This window comes from Argentina anserina, chromosome 4, assembly GCF_933775445.1.
Source record: "Argentina anserina chromosome 4, drPotAnse1.1, whole genome shotgun sequence".
NCBI lineage: Eukaryota > Viridiplantae > Streptophyta > Magnoliopsida > Rosales > Rosaceae > Argentina > Argentina anserina.
In genome coordinates, this window is record NC_065875.1 from 9,196,611 (window position 1) to 9,216,824 (window position 20,214).

At 37.3% G+C, this 20,214-nt stretch overlaps 1 protein-coding gene and 1 pseudogene across 2 annotated transcripts; one reads left to right on the top strand and one right to left on the bottom strand.

Moving 5' to 3' along the window:
• Positions 1 to 11,719: 11,719 nt before the first annotated feature.
• Positions 11,720 to 13,409, top strand: LOC126791837 (calcineurin B-like protein 7; annotated as a pseudogene).
• A 565-nt stretch (positions 13,410 to 13,974) lies between these two features.
• Positions 13,975 to 19,331, bottom strand: LOC126791823 (protein IQ-DOMAIN 14-like). 2 transcript variants are annotated; one of them, XM_050518313.1, is made up of 6 exons: positions 18,924 to 19,331; positions 17,854 to 17,945; positions 17,314 to 17,706; positions 16,510 to 16,749; positions 15,425 to 15,556; positions 13,975 to 15,067 (listed from the first exon to the last, which is right to left on the bottom strand). In XM_050518313.1, exons 2-6 carry the CDS (start codon positions 17,926 to 17,928, stop codon positions 14,318 to 14,320), a joined length of 1,590 nt encoding a protein of 529 aa, XP_050374270.1. In that variant the 5' UTR covers positions 17,929 to 17,945; positions 18,924 to 19,331; the 3' UTR covers positions 13,975 to 14,317. The 2 variants fall into 2 exon arrangements, with proteins under 2 accessions (XP_050374270.1, XP_050374269.1); XM_050518312.1 differs by having other exon boundaries at positions 17,854 to 17,951; positions 18,924 to 19,330.
• Between the last annotated feature and the right edge of the window lie 883 nt (positions 19,332 to 20,214).

The window sequence follows — 20,214 nt, forward strand, 5'->3', positions numbered from 1 at the left end:
ACGCACAGTGGAGTGGAGTGGAGAGATGGTGAAGTGTGTTTGTTTATACTTATATGAGAGGCTAGTATTACGTGTGCTACATATGTCTTAAGGTAGATACAGCTAACCTTTTGACGCTTTTCTTTTTCACTTAGAACAACTTTGTATGCCGCTCTTCTAGTCATTCGGCCTTAAAGGCCCCGGCCCACTCTAAAGTCCTCCCAGCCCTAAAGAGTGAAGTCCGGTCCGGCCCGCTCTAATGCAAAGACCAGTCCAAGCCCTTTAAATTAGGGCAGTGTAAGGATTGTCTAAATGAAACTCGATCCTATCTTACGACCCGATTCTATTGAGCCTTTTAGGGCCAAACTCGGTCTGGCCTTAAAAGTTAATTTTAGTTATTAATTATTACATACATGATACATAATAGTACTATGGGAGTTTAGGCCAATGAGGCCGTGAGGGTATTGGCCATTTAGGGTAATCTTAATTAACCCATCCCAAATAAATGAGACCCATTTTTCCAAATATTGTCTTAGTGGACTTTGTCAAAACCTTAGGTATCTAATATACTTCATCTAACATTCAATGTGTTATCCCCCGCCGCTTCATTCATCATTCACATCTTCTCTATTTTTTTTCTGACTATTCAATATTCCCAATTTCTCATCATCACCTCCGCTTCCAATCCAATCTCGTCGCTTCCATCCCCAATCCGACTCCGTCGGTAAGGAAATTTTGAGGCCTCACCAACAACTCGCATCGGCATCGGCGCCAACTCTCCTAAGCGGTTGCCTCACTTATCATTGAGGAAGCTGAAGAGTTCAAGGTTGAATTATACCATAAGAGAAAAGCCACTGCTAAGAATAACTAAGCTGCTATTAGGGAGAAAGAAAAGGTTAGAACAAGTTAACTTTCAGAATATCATGGATTCATGGTTTCTCTACTCTTTGTTTCAAAGAATTGTTTTGGTGAATACGACAATTTTTTTAACTTGGCTGCCTTTGGTTTGAGTGTGGTTGGTTCACATGTTCAAACCGTTCAATCTTTTGTGGCTGATACTGATATCTAATTACTCACATAGTATTATGATTGATTTTTTGATAGATTTTGCGGTTTAAATAGGTTTCTAAGAAGAGATATATCTAGTTGACAATCATATCAATAGATCTTGAAATCATCCTCTGAAAAAGAAATGGTCTTGGGTATGAATTTTTTTCCCTATTAGAAAATATGAAGATAAATTGGTTGTTAGAACTCTAATTTGTTCTTTGGGGCTTGTTTATACTGAATTTTTTTACCGTTGTTCACAGACCTCCAAATCCTCAATTTATCAGTTACTGTTAGATCCAAAAATATGTCTGTTGCAATCTAGTTCCTTGTCTAGCCACTATAAATAAACATACACACCAACAACCTATTTTGATCTTCCAAACATGACCGTGTGAAAAAGTTTTATTTCATTTCTCCAACAAATCTATGACTGGTATGAGTATCAATATTTTCAAAATTATATGTGGGCTCTTCTCAATTTTTTTTTTCAAAAGCATAATTCAGCGTACTTACTAAGCTTATTTTGTTTTTTATATAATAGTGGAAGAGATGGGAACAATTAAAGACTTGAAATGAGGATGAGCTTTGTTTTATGTTCAAAGGGGGTTGCTCCCGCATTTTGATATCTTAAACTTTAAGTAAACTCTAAACATTTCTCCTAACATTGTAGTGTAAGTACTTGCTGCATTGTTGTGTATCAGAGTTTTATTTTCTTAATTTCTTAATAGTTTTCATGGATGAAATGTTTGAGTCAGCAACTAGTCCCTTGATTGCTACTTCCATAGACCCAATCCAAACTTCAGTGACTCAAACAAACCCAACAGACCCACCAATAGCTCCACAACCTAAACCTCATTTACCTAGAGTTCAGACCGTAAAACAAGAATTTGTTTGGAGTTTTATTTGAAAAGGTTATAGTTGTTCAGGATAATGTTACTGTTAAATATGTTAAGTGTAGTGTTTGCAATACATTGTTGGTACGAAGAGGAAGTAATGGAACTAGCCATTTATGCAGGCATTGGTGCACTCATGTTGGTAGTCAAGCACATGATTATAGGATTCGAAAGGCAATAGGTTCTGTTACTAGTGGGAATATAGCAAATTGGTCTTACGAGAAGAATATTACTAGAAAAGAAGTAGTGGACTATGTAATTAGAGCTGAACATCCCTTTACTTTCGTAAACACACATGATTCCTTTACTTTCGTAGACACACATGATTTTATTGGGTTGGTCAAAAGAGTTTTTACACCTTAGGTTGGAGGACTATCAGCTTCTACTTGCAAAAGGGATGTGATGAAACTCTTTATTGCAAAAAGAATTGAGTTGCTCAAAACGCTTGAAAGTTTTAAGAGCAAATCAGTTTGACTTCTGATTGTTTGTCATCACGTGCTAATATGAGATATACTTTTAAAATGATTGAGTACCCACATATCGGTGAGACACTTGCTAATCACATAAATGAAGAATTGATTTCTTAGCGCATTCATGAATAAATCTTTTAAATATCTTTAGATAATGCCACAATAATGATGTTATTGTTGCATTACTCCCTAATTTTCTTATGAATTGCGTCCTTAAAAAATATTTTCATGTGCGATGTAGTGCTCACATTTTGAATCTTATTGTTCAAGATGGTTGGTGTTTGTTATCTCCATAAGTTGTTAAAATCACTAATATAGTTAGGAGCATGAATTCATTTGGTAAAAGGCATGAGTTGTGGGTTAATTCTTGTAACGATTTGAATATGCCAAAGATAAATATTGATATTGATGTTACTCATAAGTGGAATTGACTTGCTCCAATTAGCTGAAAAGTATAAGATTGTTTTGAATTGTTATGTTCAGAAACTAAACCAATCTAGTCGCCATGCTACTTTACCACTTCCCTCTAATGAAGATTTGTTGATTTCTATCATTGTATGTCATTTTTAAAGGTTTTTTATTCTTCAACAAAAATCTTGTGTGGTGTGTATTATCCGACGCCATGTTGTGTTATTCCATACTTGGTAAGAATCAATGCAGCTTTTAAGAAATATGCTAACTATCATGTTATTGTTGTTGCTTTAGGTGCCATGAAATCAAAATTTTCCAAGTATTGGAAACGTTTCCTGATGTATTTTGTCTTGCAACTGCTTCAGTCATATATATAATTTTTTTGCAATTAGCCAATGGATGAAAAGTATGGATGTTGCTGATTGAGAAATTGATACTAATATTTCTAGTCTTAAGAATCAGTTGTTTGAGTTGCATGAAATTTACAAGCAAAATGTAGTGGTCTAAAGCACCACTACTTTAAGTTCAAATATGTCTACATCTGCATCTGATTGTGTTGTTTTACCCAATGATGAAGGTGAGGACTTTGCTGAGGTGATTTTAAAAAGGGCTACGAATGCAACTTCTACTTCTACTTCTTCAAGTTCTGATTTGCAATACTATCTTGATATGCATGCACTTGAAGTTTCTGATAGTATGGTATTTGACATTTTAGGTTGGTGGAGATCTCATGAAGAAGTGTATCCAGTGCTTTCTTTGATAGCTCGTGACTTGCTATCTGTTCCAGCCTCCACTGTGGCTTCAGAAGCTGCATTTAGTGCTAGTGGAAAAGTAGTATCCAAGAAGAGGGCGAGTCTGAACCTAAGCACCATACAAGCTCATATTTGCTTGAAATATTAGAGCTTGGCTGAGAAGAGGGAGCAAGAAGATCCTCGAATTGAAGAGGAACAAATTGCAAAATGAGCAAGGCTAGAATATATGATTTCATTTGAACGTGCTAATTCAACAACGAAGTGGTCAAGCCGATAGAAGATTGAGGGAAGCAACCTTTTGGATATGGTATGTCATGTTTACTTCAAAATAATTGAATGTTGTGCTTATTAAAATTGTTTGATATGTGATTGATTGAATCATTTATCTTGCATTTAAGTTATTTGATGAATGATTTACTAAACCATCCATCTGTTTGTAGGTACATTGGGTTTCTTTTTGATATTACAAGGTTATTTGAGAATTGATGAAGACTTGATCAGTTTTTGCATGACACATTGCAATCTTTAGGGTTCTAACTTTTGTAGCCTTAGTGGCGTATTGAGGCAGTTCATTGTAGAATGAAGATTTCTAGTAGAATGTCTTGATATTTAAAGCATGAATTGAGCTTCAGTTCTTGTAATTAATACAGGCTCCCAACATATGAGAATCATGTTTCATATGAAGCTTGAATATATGCACTGAAAGTTCAGTAATCTAGATGGCTGTCCCGGCCCAACCCAAATTTTTAAGGCTGTCCCGGCCCAGCCTTTTCGGCCTTTGCAGATTGGGCCTCTAGGGCGAGTTGAGGCTTGCATTTTGAAGCCTTGGACCGACCCGGCCCGACCCTAAATTTTGTTGACTAAGCCAGGGGATCCTTTTGAACAACCTGTTATAATAGGAAAGCCTTATATCTTGAAATTAATTCATCAAGTTGATGATAAAATACATGGACGTTCTAGCTCAGCCCAGCCCGACCCTAAACCCTAAAATTTAGGGTATGGCTAGCCCAAGCCCGGCCCATGATGACCCATACCCTCTTCTTAAGGAAAACCTAACATCAAAAAGTCAAAATAGTCTCATTTGACAAATAAGAATAAATAAATAATGAAAATTAGTCTTTTTGTGAACAACATGTCACTATAATCTACTAGAAATCATACCTCACATCAAGGCCAACCTGGCTATTGGGCTACAAGGCATGCACCTATAGCCCTCATTTTCGTGAGAGCCCCCAGTTCTCCAAATATACAAAGCTTACTAGCTTTTTTTTTTAGGGGAATGAAATAACTTCATTTGACATTAAGCAATGCATGGCCACAATGGTCAAATATAAGAGGTCACTGACTACCTCTCATACAAGCTAATCTAAGAAAATAAATAAATGTGCAAAAACGCGCTTATTATACAAATTAAAGTCTGAAAAAGTCCGAAACGGAAACAAAAAAAATACTAAAACAAAATATTAAGCATAGTAACTCCCACGAATCTAATCTAACGACCATAACATTAACATATCGAGTAAAGGGCATCAATTGCGACCTCGCAATGTTAATAAAAAATCGAAAGAAAAAATAAAAATGATGATCTTTCATGGTGCAGCTAGGAATTACTTGCACTCCGCCTCCGCCTTCGCTTTGAGACTGCTTGCATCTTCACTCTCAAAGCATGGTTCCATGACCTCTCCAACGGCACTCACCGTGGCCTTGGGATTCACTGACTTAATGAATGCAGCCATTGTCATTCCCATCTCTGCCGAGTTTATAAGATTGTGTTAACGGCGAGAACTCTACTTCTTGTTGCTCCAGCCATGTGCCGGGCCAAGATTTGTTGTCGACTTACCTGCCCGACGGATACCAATCACCTCTGCTGTTGTAGCTGTAAACTCTAGCTTTGTTGGTGATAGGTTAACCGAAGCCAGCCGCAGATCATATCGAACTTGCTTTCCCAACGTCCCATCCTCCTCCTCTCGGTGGCGGTGCCCTCTAGAAACTAGACTCTAGTTGGGTGAGGTCGGAATGGCATGTACTAGATTCCCGGGTTGTGAAGCAGAAGAAGGCGGGGCAGTTGAGTTTGAAGATGATGGGGAGGCTAGGGTTTAAGGTGTAAAAACGCTAACCCGCATACCTAAACTAGCAGGAGTCGCCGGTTCCGACTGAGGGATCTCCGCCTCCTCTACCTCTACTTCCCTAGGACATACCAAACCCCCATGATTGATCATCATGCATGAGCGGCAACATCCAAGAAGGCGTGCATAGTGGAGAATCACCAAAATCACATCTTCCGGCAAGATTCGCAGTTGGCGTTTGAAGCAAACCGATTGATCAAGTATAAGTGTAATCCTCACCCTAACCACACCGCGGCTAAGACCATTCTCATCAACTCTCAAGACTGGGCCAATGATTCCTCCGACAAACCGCGACGAGGTCTGTGTGTGCAGCTCCGCCGAGAGTTCTTTCTTTACCCAGATCCACACGAAGTTCAACGGTACCGCCATGATTTCGGAGAAGTCGTAATAGTCGTTCAGAAGAAGCATAGATCTCTGGAAACTCCAAGGACCATTTTGCTTAACCCTATTCATATCCTTCTAATTTGTGAAGATGAACAGGAACCTATCTCCAGTCTCCACCGACATCTTCAGCTTCCACATGGAGTGAATAGCACTCCGGAAGGTATCAAAAGATGTAGCACACATGGTGTTAATTAAGCTTTTCAACGAGATAGAAACGTTGAGCAAGAAAGCCTGCGTCCGGACATTTGAGATAGCCCAATCCACCGGCTCATCTTGATTTGAGAGAGAAAGTTTGGATGCTAAACTCGCAGCCATAGCAGCAATAGATTCAAAATCCATTGCCATGGTAAAGATCTCGCCACACAACCACAATTTTCATGAAACCCTAACCCTAGTCGCGGCTTAGAGAGAGGGAGAGCGAAAAGAATAGGTTGCGGTATGTCCTTAAGACTTCATTAGTTCATTGAAGGAAATGTGAAGATCGGTATTGACAATTCAAGACCCCTAGAATCAAAGCTTAGCTTTTCATATCAAAGAAAACACTTAATTTATTATGTCAACCTGTAACTCATGTAAGGCTAGCTAGTAACTTTGCTTAATTAAATAATATTTAGTAATAAGTTTAAGTTATTTTTCATTGGACCTAGAGATGTATGTGTTTTTGAATTTTGCTTATGTGCTTCCCTTTTGTTTTTTTAATCTGTCAAAAGTTTAATTTTCTCGATAATTTCATTTACATGCATTATTTATAGTATACATTAATCGTTACTCCTATATATATTGTCATATTATAATTCCAAATGGAATAGAAATGAACATGTATGAAGGTGAGAAGCCATATGTATTTTGTTTCCATATAGCCCCGAAAATCTCAGAGCTGGCCATGCCCCACATACTGTCAAAAATCCAAATGAACACTAGTAAACAAAATGTTGATGCTTAAAAATCTAGCTAGCTATGTCGCGCTCAAACGCGAATTATACCGTAACTTTTACTCCAAACATGTGGACCCTTACCAAATCATGCTTTTGGGGCTTGCAAGGATAGGTGTGGATTCATTAGAACACATTAACTGAATTCCTTAGAACACAACAACTGGAATCCAGGATAACCCACCACCACTATAAATCAAGTGGTATAGAGAGGTAACACAACACATGCTAACACCAAGAAACCAAGCTCTTCCATTCCAAAACTTATAAATCATGTACAAGTCCATAAATTCCCAACCAAGCCACTTCTCAAAATGATCCCACAAACATATCCATATTTAACCCAAAAACCATACATGCAGGGCAAGGAACAATTCAAGCAATTCCCCCATACTTGCCTCGAAAACCCATCTCTAATCCAATACCTTATAAACTTTAACCCCAACTTCATGATTGCCTTAGAAACCTCTTCTTCACTACAAATCATGTTTTCTAGCTCCCACACCGCACACATCTTGCCAAGCCTCTTTTGATTCTTTAATTCACTTCCATGAATACATAAGGAGATGTCGGAAATTTTGGAATTTGGGAACCAAAATTCATGCTTAAACCCAATTCTAATTATGAGCCAGTCAAGAAGAGAGAGCCCAAAAGGCCAAGCTAGCGCAAACTTAAGCACAAATCACCACTGTAAATCAAGAGCTATATAAAAGAGTATGAGAAGTTTCCTTTGGGGAAAAAGTGTTAAGTCCCCCCTAGTGGCTTGGGATCAAGTTTGCTTACCAAAAAAAGTCTGGGGGTTTGAGGATAAGGCCAATTGAATTTTTCAATAATGCTGCTCTTGCTAAATTAGGTTGGAAAATCCTCACTAACAAGTCCAATTGGTGGGTTGAGATTATAAGTAGAAAGTATCTTAGAAGAAACTCTTTCTTTAATTTAAAGAAAAGGGAAGCCACTCCCGAGCTTGGAAAGATATTTTAGATGCAAGACCCATTCTTTCTTCTGGTATCAGATGGATTTTAGGTAATGGCAAAGATATTAAATTTTGGACCTATAATTTAGGTCTTTGACTACCCCCTCATTGATCTGATTTTGCCTCCCGTAAGAAATTCTATTGACTTGAATGATACTGTAGTAGACTTCATGTCTAATGGCTCTTGGAATGTTGAGAAACTATCCCAAGTCCTTGACAGAGATATTATTGATGAAATTTAGGCGTTAAACATTCCTATTCATGACTATGATGATGAATTTGTATGGGTCCTTTACCATTAAGTCTGCCACAAATTTGCAAATAAATTTGCCTAATCATTCTAATACTGATCTATTAATGAAAATGTGGAAACTCGATATTCCCCTTAAAGCTTAAGTGTTTGCTTGGCTTCTTATCAGGGGGAGACTTAAAACTAGAAGTTTTGTGACTAGATTTATGAACACGATTGAGACCTCTTGCCCCATTTGCAATTTGAGAGTATCATCTGTTTGTTTCTTGCTCCTTTGTTAATGATGGGTGGAATCTCATTCCCCATGTACCTAGACCAATTTATTTGACTAATCTGCAGGAATGGCTTAATGAAATTCTATTCAAGTGCTCTCCCAGAGTCGTTGGGGATGGTTTGTTAGTGTGTTGACATCTTTGAAAAACCCGAAACAATGTTATTTTTTGAGCTGCCAATGCGTCTCCTCAAGCCATTGCTAAGTTTGCCAAATGAGCAAAAATGTATGGATGTGGCTTGTGTTCACATCTAGTGCTTGTTTACTTGGCATGTTATATATAGTCGAATGATGAATAACTATAGAACTTTAACTTGATTATGAGTTTGGGCCACGTAATCAATAAGAAGATAGAAAAATGGGCCAGCGCAAGTCAGATAGAAATTTTTTCTCTTCGCTTGTCTTGTGTCTATAAATAGCCGCCTAAAACAAATTCTCTGTAAAAAGATTCTCAGAACTTTGCAACTGAAATTCTCCCATCCAGTTTGGATTAGCTCATGCTGATGAGCACGGCATGTGAATTAGTGTCGTAAGTCTGGACTAAAAATTTCCGATTGCTTTTTCCTGTTTTTACAATCCCAGAGTTTTGCTGCTGGGTAACAATTTGTGACTTATTGATGCTGTAATTCGCATGTGGCTTGACTTTGGCACGTAGTTATACATGCTTCTTAATTTTAATGATCTTCTTGTTTGGCTTCAATTGGTTGTTAGGATGGTAATTGCTTGGTAGTTCATGAAGGATTGAAAGTAGCGAAAAGATTTTGCTTGCACTTTGTAAGATTTAAGATACAATTGTTGCTCCGACATTGCTTAGTCTGCATGATTTCCATTGCTTGTCCAGGCACTTGCCCAATTACAGATAGTGATTAGAGTGTGTGTAGGAATATTTGGGGAACGTGTGTTTTGCGAGAAAAAGGGCAGAAAATATTCTCATCACTCAGTATTTTCAAAGGCGTTAGGCATGTTGTAATTTTTCGGCATATATTGTGTTAGGCAAAGGAGACGAACATGTCATATCTCAGCTTGGCTTGGCATATACATTGCTTGGCTGCCACAATTTGTTCCAGCGAGTGTGGTTTTTTACTTTTAGCTTGAGATTAGTAATAGCCTTGTGAAGCTTGTTCATGCATTTAGGACTCGTCAACGGGTCGGGCCTTAGTACATTTAAATAAGTGTCGGGCCGGACCGTGTATTTTCACAAATATGAAGATCTAAGCCCGTTCACTTAAAACGGGCCTTGCGGGCTTGTATTAGAAAAAAAATATAATACTTTAATTTAAGGGTTTGAAACAATAAAAGAATTATGATAAAACATTCTAAAAAAAGTTACAAATAAATTCTAGTTTCGAAATATTGTCGATCGACACCAATAGATGTGATCGATATATATATTTAGGGACTCTGTAAAAATTTCATCCGTTTTGAACATCGTTTGACCTTCCGTACCTACGGTCAACAAAAAAAAGAGACGTTTTCACATAATAAAACTCCATTGACCGGGGCTTTTTCAAATGGGTTTACTCGTTGCCACCACGCACGATCGGTGACAAAAATTAGGTGATTTCATACGTGTATTTGGCTGTTAATAGTATGGTTTACAGGGTTTCTCCTGATAGTCCTCTTTCATAATATACTGGATTTCTCTGTATTACACATTCACTGGGGATAGCTAATTTTTCTTCAAGGGTTTTTATGGTTTACTTGATTTCCTCACCCAAGGTAGATGTGTTTTAAATTTCAACTAGTGGTAACAGATTATTAGGTACTCCAACAGTGACAAGCCTTTTCTTATCAGATGCTGAACCTTGTGCTGAGTTTTACGTGTTATTTGAAAACTTATAAAAATAGAAATGCTAGTGGTTCAATTGTGGAATGTCTGTGCACAGCTTAATTCGTTTGCTTTAAAATTTAATAGTTTCCATATGACAACGGTATTGAGCTTTATGCCTTCATCTGCATGGAATCCTAAACCTCCTAGTCTTGTTATCGGTTTCTGGTTTGGTTCATCTCAGAGGCTCCAAATTCATAATGGTTACCTCTGCGATTATGAGAGAACATACTAAACCTTGTTGACGAATTTTGTGTTTTTTTTTTATTGACCTCTTCGGATTACTGATACTCTTCGTTATACCAGTACACTTCATATCAGATTACCTGACTAAGGGAGAACAGAATATTCTGATCATCGTTTCAAAGGATTGAAATGGAAGCCATCTATTCGGATGTCTTCAAGCTAATTCCTGCTACTGAATCATCCATTAAAGGTTTGGAGAAAGTGATTCTTTAAAATTATGACAATTAGATAGTGGAAAGCTTTACTCTTTAAGAATTGTATATGTTTGCCCCTGGTTTTTCTCCCTGATCGCAAGGTTTCTATGAGTAAAAGACATTTATGTGTTATATTTATCCTTTTGTGATATCTGTAGTTGTTAGAACATGATTGGACATGATGCAATCGTAATACAGAAAACATGAAATATGCAGAGTACTAATCCTAGTTCAACATGGATAACTTAGGTTAAGCAATTCGATGGAGCCAATTAGAGGTGCAGATGGCAAGTTCAAGTTCTTGATCATATTGTTTTGATCGAGCATATGTATTTGGTGTGAATGCTTAACATGTTTTAATTAACAGCAGTCTGCTAGATATGTCTACGTACATCCTAAGCCTTTGATAATTGATAAGGTATACGAAATGAAATGAACACACACCTTGAACAAATAACGCATGGATAGTTTTTACTAAATTGTGTTTCTTGTTTCAAAAATTAGGAGTTTGTCCATCATTCATCTCTAACTTTAATGGTTGAAGGGAATGTTGTAAAGAGTGCTGATTATTTGTGCCGCTTGCCAACTTCTATACTAACAGGCTTCGCATCCAAAAAATTAGAACTAGATTCCAAATTCCAAAATCCTAATTCCTAATACAAACCATTATTGTGGAATTCTTTTTATCAAGTTCCATCAGGGCACATGTGCGCGTTACCTGGCATAAATTCGATCTTCATTTCCCTAAACTGGTGCAGACGAATTCAAGATGTTACGTACCAAAATCCAATCTCAAATTAGCATTTATGCAGCTCTGATTGGTCATAATCATACAACAATGACCACAAATCAATATATCCCTTAGATTTTTCTGGTAAAACATTAAAAAAAAATTCAAACTATGGAAGTTGAATGCTTTTTAAGCCTCCAATATTCACATTCATCCAACATCCTAGCCTGATGGGTTGTGTTTGCATGAAGCAAAAACATGAACGTGAAAACCTAACTGTTCTTGTTGCTCAAACCAATTGTAAGCTTATTCCATTAATCTATTTTTAGTTTGCAACTAATCCATTCTGATTTCTCACTACCTCATAACATAGAAGCTAATCTTTGCATTACGATATGCAATCTTGGGTTTTGCAGTTAAAGTGCTTGAGACAGAAACTTTGTACGAGTTGTTCAAGAAGTTAAGCAGTTCCATAGTTGATGATGAGCTTATAAGCAAAGTATGTATCATGTTGAAAACGATCTTCTTCTTATAAATTTAACCATTTACACATATTAAAGTGGTACTAGTTTACCAACATATTTAATTTCAGGAAGAATTTCAGCTTGGATTGTTCAGGAACAGCAAACACAAAGTCCCTTTGCGAACAGGGTGAGCGTCCTCGATCTCCCTCACTTGCGATAACGTAAAATTACATCGAGCATGAGTGGTATATATGTACGTAACTTATATCTAGGCCTTGTTTATCCGAATATATAGATCTTCGACATGTGTGATTCAAAGCACGATGGAGTTATAGAATTCGGAGAGTTTGTTAAGTGTCCAAGTGTCTTCCACCTGAAGCACCAACAGCAGGAAAAGTGTCATGTACGCAGTTCCGATCATTTTCATTTTCAGTTCCGAATAGATCATTTTCATTTTCATATCTTTTATCTTTACTTTGACAATTGACATGAACTAGTTTTGTCTGGCAGTTGCATTTCACTTGTATGATATATGGCAGACGGGCTTCATTGAACGCGACGAGGTATAAATATTCAGATCACACTTCAATTTCTATTTCTGACTAGCTAGATAATAACCCCATATATCCAGTCTTATTTCAAATCGGCAACATCATGCATCTGCAAATGGAGCACGATTCATGCTTTTGTACTTACTAATTAAATGCATGGTTCTAGGTCAAATAGATGCTTATGGCTCTTCTCATAGAATCGGACTTGATCTTATCTGATGGCATTGTTTAAGCCATTTTTGATAAGGTACTAAGACAGAAAAGATTAGATATTTCTTAGAATCTTGGTAATAATGGAAAATTTAAGTTGACAGGCCTTTTTCTATTTGGCTTCGTAGACATTTGAGGAAGCAGATTTAAATGGAGATATGGAAAGATTGATATGGAAGAGTGGAATAAACTGGTGGATCAAAATCCATCCTTATTGAAGAACATGACTATCCCATACCTAAGGTAATTCCGTATTTAATCCATATATTCACAATATGTAATATGTTCTATTTTATTACAGTCACTACGAAGCTATATATGTTTTAACCATTTAAGTTGGTGGAACTTTTACTTCAATGTAGGGACATCACGAGTTCATTTCCTAGTTTTATGCAGAAATCAGACATTGAAGATGACACCAACAACTGATTCAGCTGAAGCAACCCATGAGTGAATGTGTTATCTTAAAACCCTACTCAATAGAACTGCTTAATATAAAAATTGTATTAAAAATCCATTTGAATAGCCTAGCCTTCTATAGTTCTATACTAGTTTATCATTGTAGATATACTTGAGGTATTGAAGTGGCCGTCCCCAAGCTTCCTGTTCTTGTGAACATTATTGAGGTATATATACCATGGTGTACGTAACTAAACATAATGGTGATATAGTTGTTCTATATTGAATAATGAATTCTGTACAAGACCAAGATCATATAACAGTAGCATTCCTGTTCTAACAAACTACTCTAGAAAGTGCAATTATGTACAAGATCATGATCCTACAATTGGGTCAAATTTATTCCTCTGACTAAATCATTATTTTGTTGTGCGGAAGCGAGCAATAATCCCACACCCACGGGTATAATAATGCCAATACGGCGATACTCTCCCCAATTTATCTACCCGGTGAAGTTAAATGCGGGTATAGAATTTTACACAAAAGTAACCTCGAGGGGTGTGTACGGTATCAATCCTTATAATATGATTATAAGAATGTATGACTTTTCCCCTTTTCTAATATGCAACAAGTCGGAGATAGTCTATCTGATTAGTTTGGGTATGGAGCTTGCAACGAGTCGTCTGATTAGGATAGTAGAAATAGCACGAGTCGGGGAGCTTAAAACGAGTCAATTCGGATAATGGAATTAGTGGTGCTGGTCAACTAATGATTAGTTGATTACGAATGATTTTTGCATGAGTGGGAACTATCTCATAAATATATCATTCCGATACTACTCCAGATCATGTCAACAACAGAAGCATTAAGAACATATATATAACTTTTACAATACACATTACACATCGATTAGATATCAAACCAATTAGAGTTGAGATATTGGAAATGAGGGGGCAAATTACCTACTATAAACGATACATAATTGTACACTAGTTTAATTAGCAAACCAAAACGAAACAATTCTCCAAATACTTCTCCAAAACCCAAATCCTAAACAAGAGAAAAAAGAAAATTTTCCAAACCATCATTTCCTATATTTTTGTTTATTATTTTTTACACCAGTAAACTTGTGACTCAATCTATCACCAAACACATACAAAAGAAACATCACAATGGGGGTAGACAGAAGGTTAAAAAAATTTAATCACACAAATCTGTTAAATGGCCTCCTTCCAACTCCTGCAGGCATAGAAACAGTGGAGTCTATACTCATATTTTCTATAGATTGCAGAGACTGGTTTTTATCTAAATTCCTCTGAGAGCTAGAATCCTTGTTATTAGATAAAAAAGAACCTTTCTTCCACTTGAAAGACCCAATACCTTGAGTCAAAGGAAACGAGAGCCTCCTCTTTGATTCACTGCTTGGAGTCCCCATAAACCTCTCCCTTGGATTACTACTAGCTCTGGCTTTGGCTTTCGCGGAAGCAGTGGGAGCCATGTAGCTTGGAACTGAGAATGGAGGGCAGCTTATAAGGCTATCATCATCCTTTAGTGGGAATCCGAAAGGGGAGTTCGATCCACCTGCTGTTGGCCTTGCATACTTTGATAGACGAGAGCTGTTTGCTTGTGGAGTACTCATATTAAAGGGAGACGGGGTTCGTGCTTGTTTTATTGTTGTGAGGTTTATGGTTGATTTTGAGGATTTCGGTGTGTCCAGATTGCTATCATAAGCAAAAGGATGTTGCCTTTGATTGCTTGATTGGGGTAAAGGGCTCTGCTTTAGCTCCGGACGCTGCCTTGAAGGAGTAGGTTGAAAGGTCTTCATTGCATTGGTTTCAACAGGAGGCTCCTTTGGAGGCAGTTGACGTTCCAACCAGTTCCACCACCATGGAAAACCACCGGATCGGATATCAGCTAAAGGTGTTTGACCTGATTTAGGTGTAGCTTTCCATACCTGTAGACACACAAAAGTAGAAAACATCACAGAGAAAGTAAACTCAGCATGGTAACACTAATCAATGGTGTGAAACATATTTCCATCATAGCAAAGCTTCCATGACACAAGTCCCTAGAATCGCCAAATTTTTAATGAAGGGTAGGATGAAATAATTCTACAAGTACCAAAGACTTCAAGTTTTACAGAGAAATAAAATTATGACTGAACAGTGAAGATAAAGAACTCATCAAATAAGATGGAAGAAATGAGACTACAGTCCCGGTAGCATATGTAAAAAAAATAACCAATAAGGGTAGGTGGTGAATAACCCCATAGTGCAAGTAAAGTTTGATTCCGTAGGTGCAGAAGGAATACCTGGTGGGAATATGCGTAAGCCATTGCTCTTTCTCTTTTGATGACAGCCTCAACCTTTTTCTGCACCCTCACCTCTACTTCCTCTTTAGTTAGCAAGCTATCATCCCAGTCATCATTGTTTCCCATCTCAGACTGCATCATATTGCTTCCAATAATTAGATTTCAGTTCAAGTTTTTAATAGATGTGTATTATTTAAATAGGTACACGCGTATCAATAGAGGGTCTTTTGCATAGCAAATAAAATATACAGTATCAAGTCATTAACGATTGCATAGACCAAATTACTTAAAAAAGTATTGCAAATATATCAGGTAAGGAGGATTCACAAGCCCAATTGTAATCAACACGATGATGAAAGAGATGACTTCACTGTTTGGATTTTTTTTTTTTTGAATGAGATCGTTTGGAATTAGAACCATTCAGATAAGCTTTCTCTGAAGTAGGCAATGTCCGTATGCAGTGAGCTAAATTGTAATCAACACGATGATGAAAGAGATGACTTCACTGTTTGGAATATTTTTTTTTTTTTTGAATGAGATCGTTTGGAATTAGAACCATTCAGATAAGCTTTCTCTGAAGTAGGCAATGTCCGTATGCAGTGAGCTTAGCTGTTAGGGGGGCTTAGTTTTAAGTTATTTGAGACTGGTGACCTCCATTTCTACTTCCACACTTCCACATGTGTTGAGGAAACTTATTAGTAATGTGTACGTCAAAGTTTTAATTCTTTTTTGGTTTTATTTTATTTGCTGAACCACAGTAATGGCACAGTCTGATAGTTTAACATGTGAAGCATAACCAACTCTAATAATGGTGTAATTGTAGAGTACTAATGGGAGAGTAGGTGTCAATATTTCTTTGCGATTACAGTATTAGTGTCCATGTCTAAATTTGGCATAGCATTATCAGCAGGAATTTTAGTTTCTTGAGATTGATAGGGATTTATTTACCATAGGTTCTTCTTATGTCTACTTTTGGAATTACATGTCAACAAACGGTTTTCTTTGTCCATTATCTATAACATAAAAAACTGCAAAATAAGAGAAAATATAATATACAATAGAAGAATTGATGACGGGAAACTTACTGCCTGGCTCAAGGTCCATTTGCCAAATGTGTTTTCAACATCTTTGTCATTCTTGTATTGAACTTGACGTCTTGCTTGGCTTTCTAACATCTGGATCCTTCGTGACTGAATCTGAGATTGAACCCGCACCAAGAGTTGCATGTATTTCATGGCGTTGGCTGTTTGACGCTTCACATTCTGTCCCCTAACCACTCCTTGAAGCCTCAATAGACCCTTCAGGGCTCTAAAGCTTCTCCTTGCCTGTACATCAAGTACCACACTATCTTAGCTGTGTCAAATCATTAATGATGGAACATAAATGCAGATAAATGGGGTTCCTAAGACCTATTGTTACAAAAGCATGTTCTACAAATGGATTCATTTAGGAAAAACCCTATTCAAGAAGGGGAACCCCTATTTCTATATTTGTTCCATAGGGCATCCTCTAGCATTTTGAGTGTGTAAGAAATACCAGACTCGAGAACAGATCCTAGGACGGACTGTTACGAAACTCGATTTCTATTTCTCAATCTTCTTCCTCCATTGAAAAAGCAAAAGTTTATAAATTAATACACTAATTATAAATAGGTATGAAAGACTCTTACGACATCAAACTAATTATACTGATTCAGGGCTGGACAAATTCAGTACATGTTCATGATAAGGGCATAAATTTACATTTGTTTACTCCATAGTAAAAATCTGAACCATTAGAAATGGTTCATATATCAATCATACTAGCAGTAGCATCAGGTTTTCCTGCATTGCCATACCCTAAAATTGCCCAATCATCTTGAATCATAATTATACAAAATATAAGCTTACCGTATAACCTCTATAGGCGGCTTGGATTTTAGTAACAGAAGCATGGTGGTTCCTTAGAGTTGGTTCTGCCCTGTAGCTGATCTCCTTATGATGATGAACTATCTTAGGAGATGGAGCTCTTGGAGAGGGCGGTCTTGGAGATGGAGCCCTTGGAGAAGGAACCCTTGGAGAAGCTGCCCTTGGAGAATCAACTCTTGCAACCACTGGAGGTGGTGATTGTGGTTGCTCATCAGGTATAGGAGGTCTAAAAGGTATTATATGTTGCTCCCTTTCAAAATCCCCAAAAATTTTCTCAATGCTGCTCGGTTCTCTGAACAGGGGAATGAATGAATTGGTTTCTCCATTTTTTAGTTTTCCCTTGTTCTTTTCTTTTCCACTTTTCTTCTCCAAACCCTGTAATATGACAAACAAGGTGCGAGTATGCAGTATGAATTATGTTTGATTAGGATGGAAGGCATTTTGCATTTTTTTTTACGAAGACAATGTCAATCAAAAACTTGGAAGAAGAGATGAGGCAAGAGAGGAGAGGAATCTACTTACATTGACCACCTTCTCCTTGGAGTGAGGTGAAAAAGCCCTCTTTATAGCAGAAAACCAACTCCCTTTCTTTCCCATGTTCCTAGCATTCCTGGCTGTTCCTAAAATAAAAATCAATCAAACAATTAAGGAGATTCCAGCTCCTGGTAAACTACAAACGCAGAAACATTTTTCTTGGCCGGAAACCACATGAAAAGCAAACATACAGGTAAAGCTTTTAGTCTTATTAACAGGATCCATCACATGCCAGATTGATGGCCTCTTAGACAGCTTAAATTATCTTACACGCACGGTATAAACTAGGACATAAACCCTATATGAACAATCCATATTGCATTTTCACATTTATATATCTTTGATCAGTCAATGAGACCAAAGTCACCAGACACACTGAAATGAACCCTACTGGATAACCAACAGAAGCAGAGATGGGTCAACTACCCAAAAAAAGTAAGTCCTATAAGGAGCAATGAAAATCACATCAATGAAATCTGAAACAAAGCAAGCTTCAAGCATCTACACAGTAGTGAATACAAATCATGTTGTCGAAAACTTCAGCCTGTTTTTTGCTCCAAACGTTCCTTAAATTAACCTATTCAATATCTATATATGAACAAAAACAAATTGAGATCATACTGGAATTAGATCAGAAAAAAACTACAACTGAATATTCAAACTCCCAGTAACTGTCATATTGATTATCCTTAATCAATTGAGAACAAAAACAACCCGCCAAAAACAAACAGAACAAATTTGCAGGCACAGGGGGGGGGGGGAGAGAGAGAGAGAGAGAGAGAGAGTTAACGGTAACAAGACAATAAGTCTCCAGGAGGAAACAGCATCTGACACACTGAAAAAACAAGAGGGATCCCAAGAAGAAGAAAAAAAATTAATATGAAAAATTCCGAAAATCAATAGATATGCTCCTCTTTGCTCCACATGAGTTTTCTCGTATTCCGATTAATCTATATAAACTAATCCCTTACAATCAAAAGTAATTTCTATCAACCTTAAATACACAGAGGCAAAAACCCAAAAGGATTATTAACAGGAGAGAGTGAGATGATTTGTACCTTATTGAGACCATCCAAGCTTCCAAATAGCCTTGAAAAAAGCTGCTACAAGCAAAAGAAAAGAGCAAGAAGCAGAGAAGAGAAGGGAAGAGGGGTAGGCTCGGTTCCCCTTAGTCTCTAAGCTTTCCTTTGTTATACAAACACATGCTTCGTTTCCACAGAAACCCTTTTACAAGAGAAGAAGAATTGAAAATGGGTTGTTGATGACAACAGACCCTCTTTCTCTCTGGCTGGCTGGCTCTACCACTTCGAATCTGGTCCTTGCTTGTATGGATTTGCTTTTCTTCTTCTTTAACACCACCTTTTACCTTTTGTGGGATTTATAATTTAGTTTAAGCTAAGCTGAGGATGTTGGATGATCATGAATCATGATGACCAAGAAAGAAAGAGAGAGAGAGACATGGAGGTTGCCCACTTTGTCACTCAATGTGTCATTGTGTGTGTGGCCAACTTCAACTAACTTTACTTGAATGGGAAGACTATTTGGGCCGAAGATACTTATTACACGGTTGGTTCCATGGGGGTTGGTACCTCTGTTTCTGTTTTCTAGTTTTTCTCTCTTTATTACTTCCGTACTCATCCTTCGTCTTTATTGCAACGGTCGTAGAATTGGATTTTTGGATAACAAAATCTATCCTACCATTTAAAGAAGCCTCTCTACCATGGATCCCTCTACTATTTATCTAAATAATTATTTTAAGAAAATATCCTGCTTTTGTAACCGGGAAGCATCATTTTTGTTAAAAAAATACACTCATAATTCTTTATCGAAATATTAAAAAGCGAATTTCACACAACAAAGCGTATTTCCACAAATAGAGTGAAGTTATGTCGTCAATGGTTTTTTTTGTTTTGTTAGCGTTCCTTGATGCTAAAGTGGTTGGGTTTAGTGGACACAGGTTTTCTTGGCCTTGTAATCTCGAAGTCTCCATTGTTGTTGATCAGGCTAGGATTGTGGCAATAATTAAACAGAAATCCAAGAGGAGATATCACAAATCAATTTTCATCAATAGATTGTATAAATGAGTTAAAGTCAGAACTCATACGGTGGACATGAAAACTCATTACTTAGGCTGCTTAACTAACCTAAAGGGTATTTCACCCCAAACTCATCTACTCAAGGTGTTAAGACTTGGTTTTGGCGACAAAATTCCAAGACATATGTGCGCATTTGGTCCATGTGTTGCTTGAGCACGTATCTTTTACTTTGAAAGTGGTGCACAACCGGGTTAGTGTGTCTTAACCAAAATACCAAGTTGAGAAAGAGTCAAGTCCAAAGATGGGGTCTTGT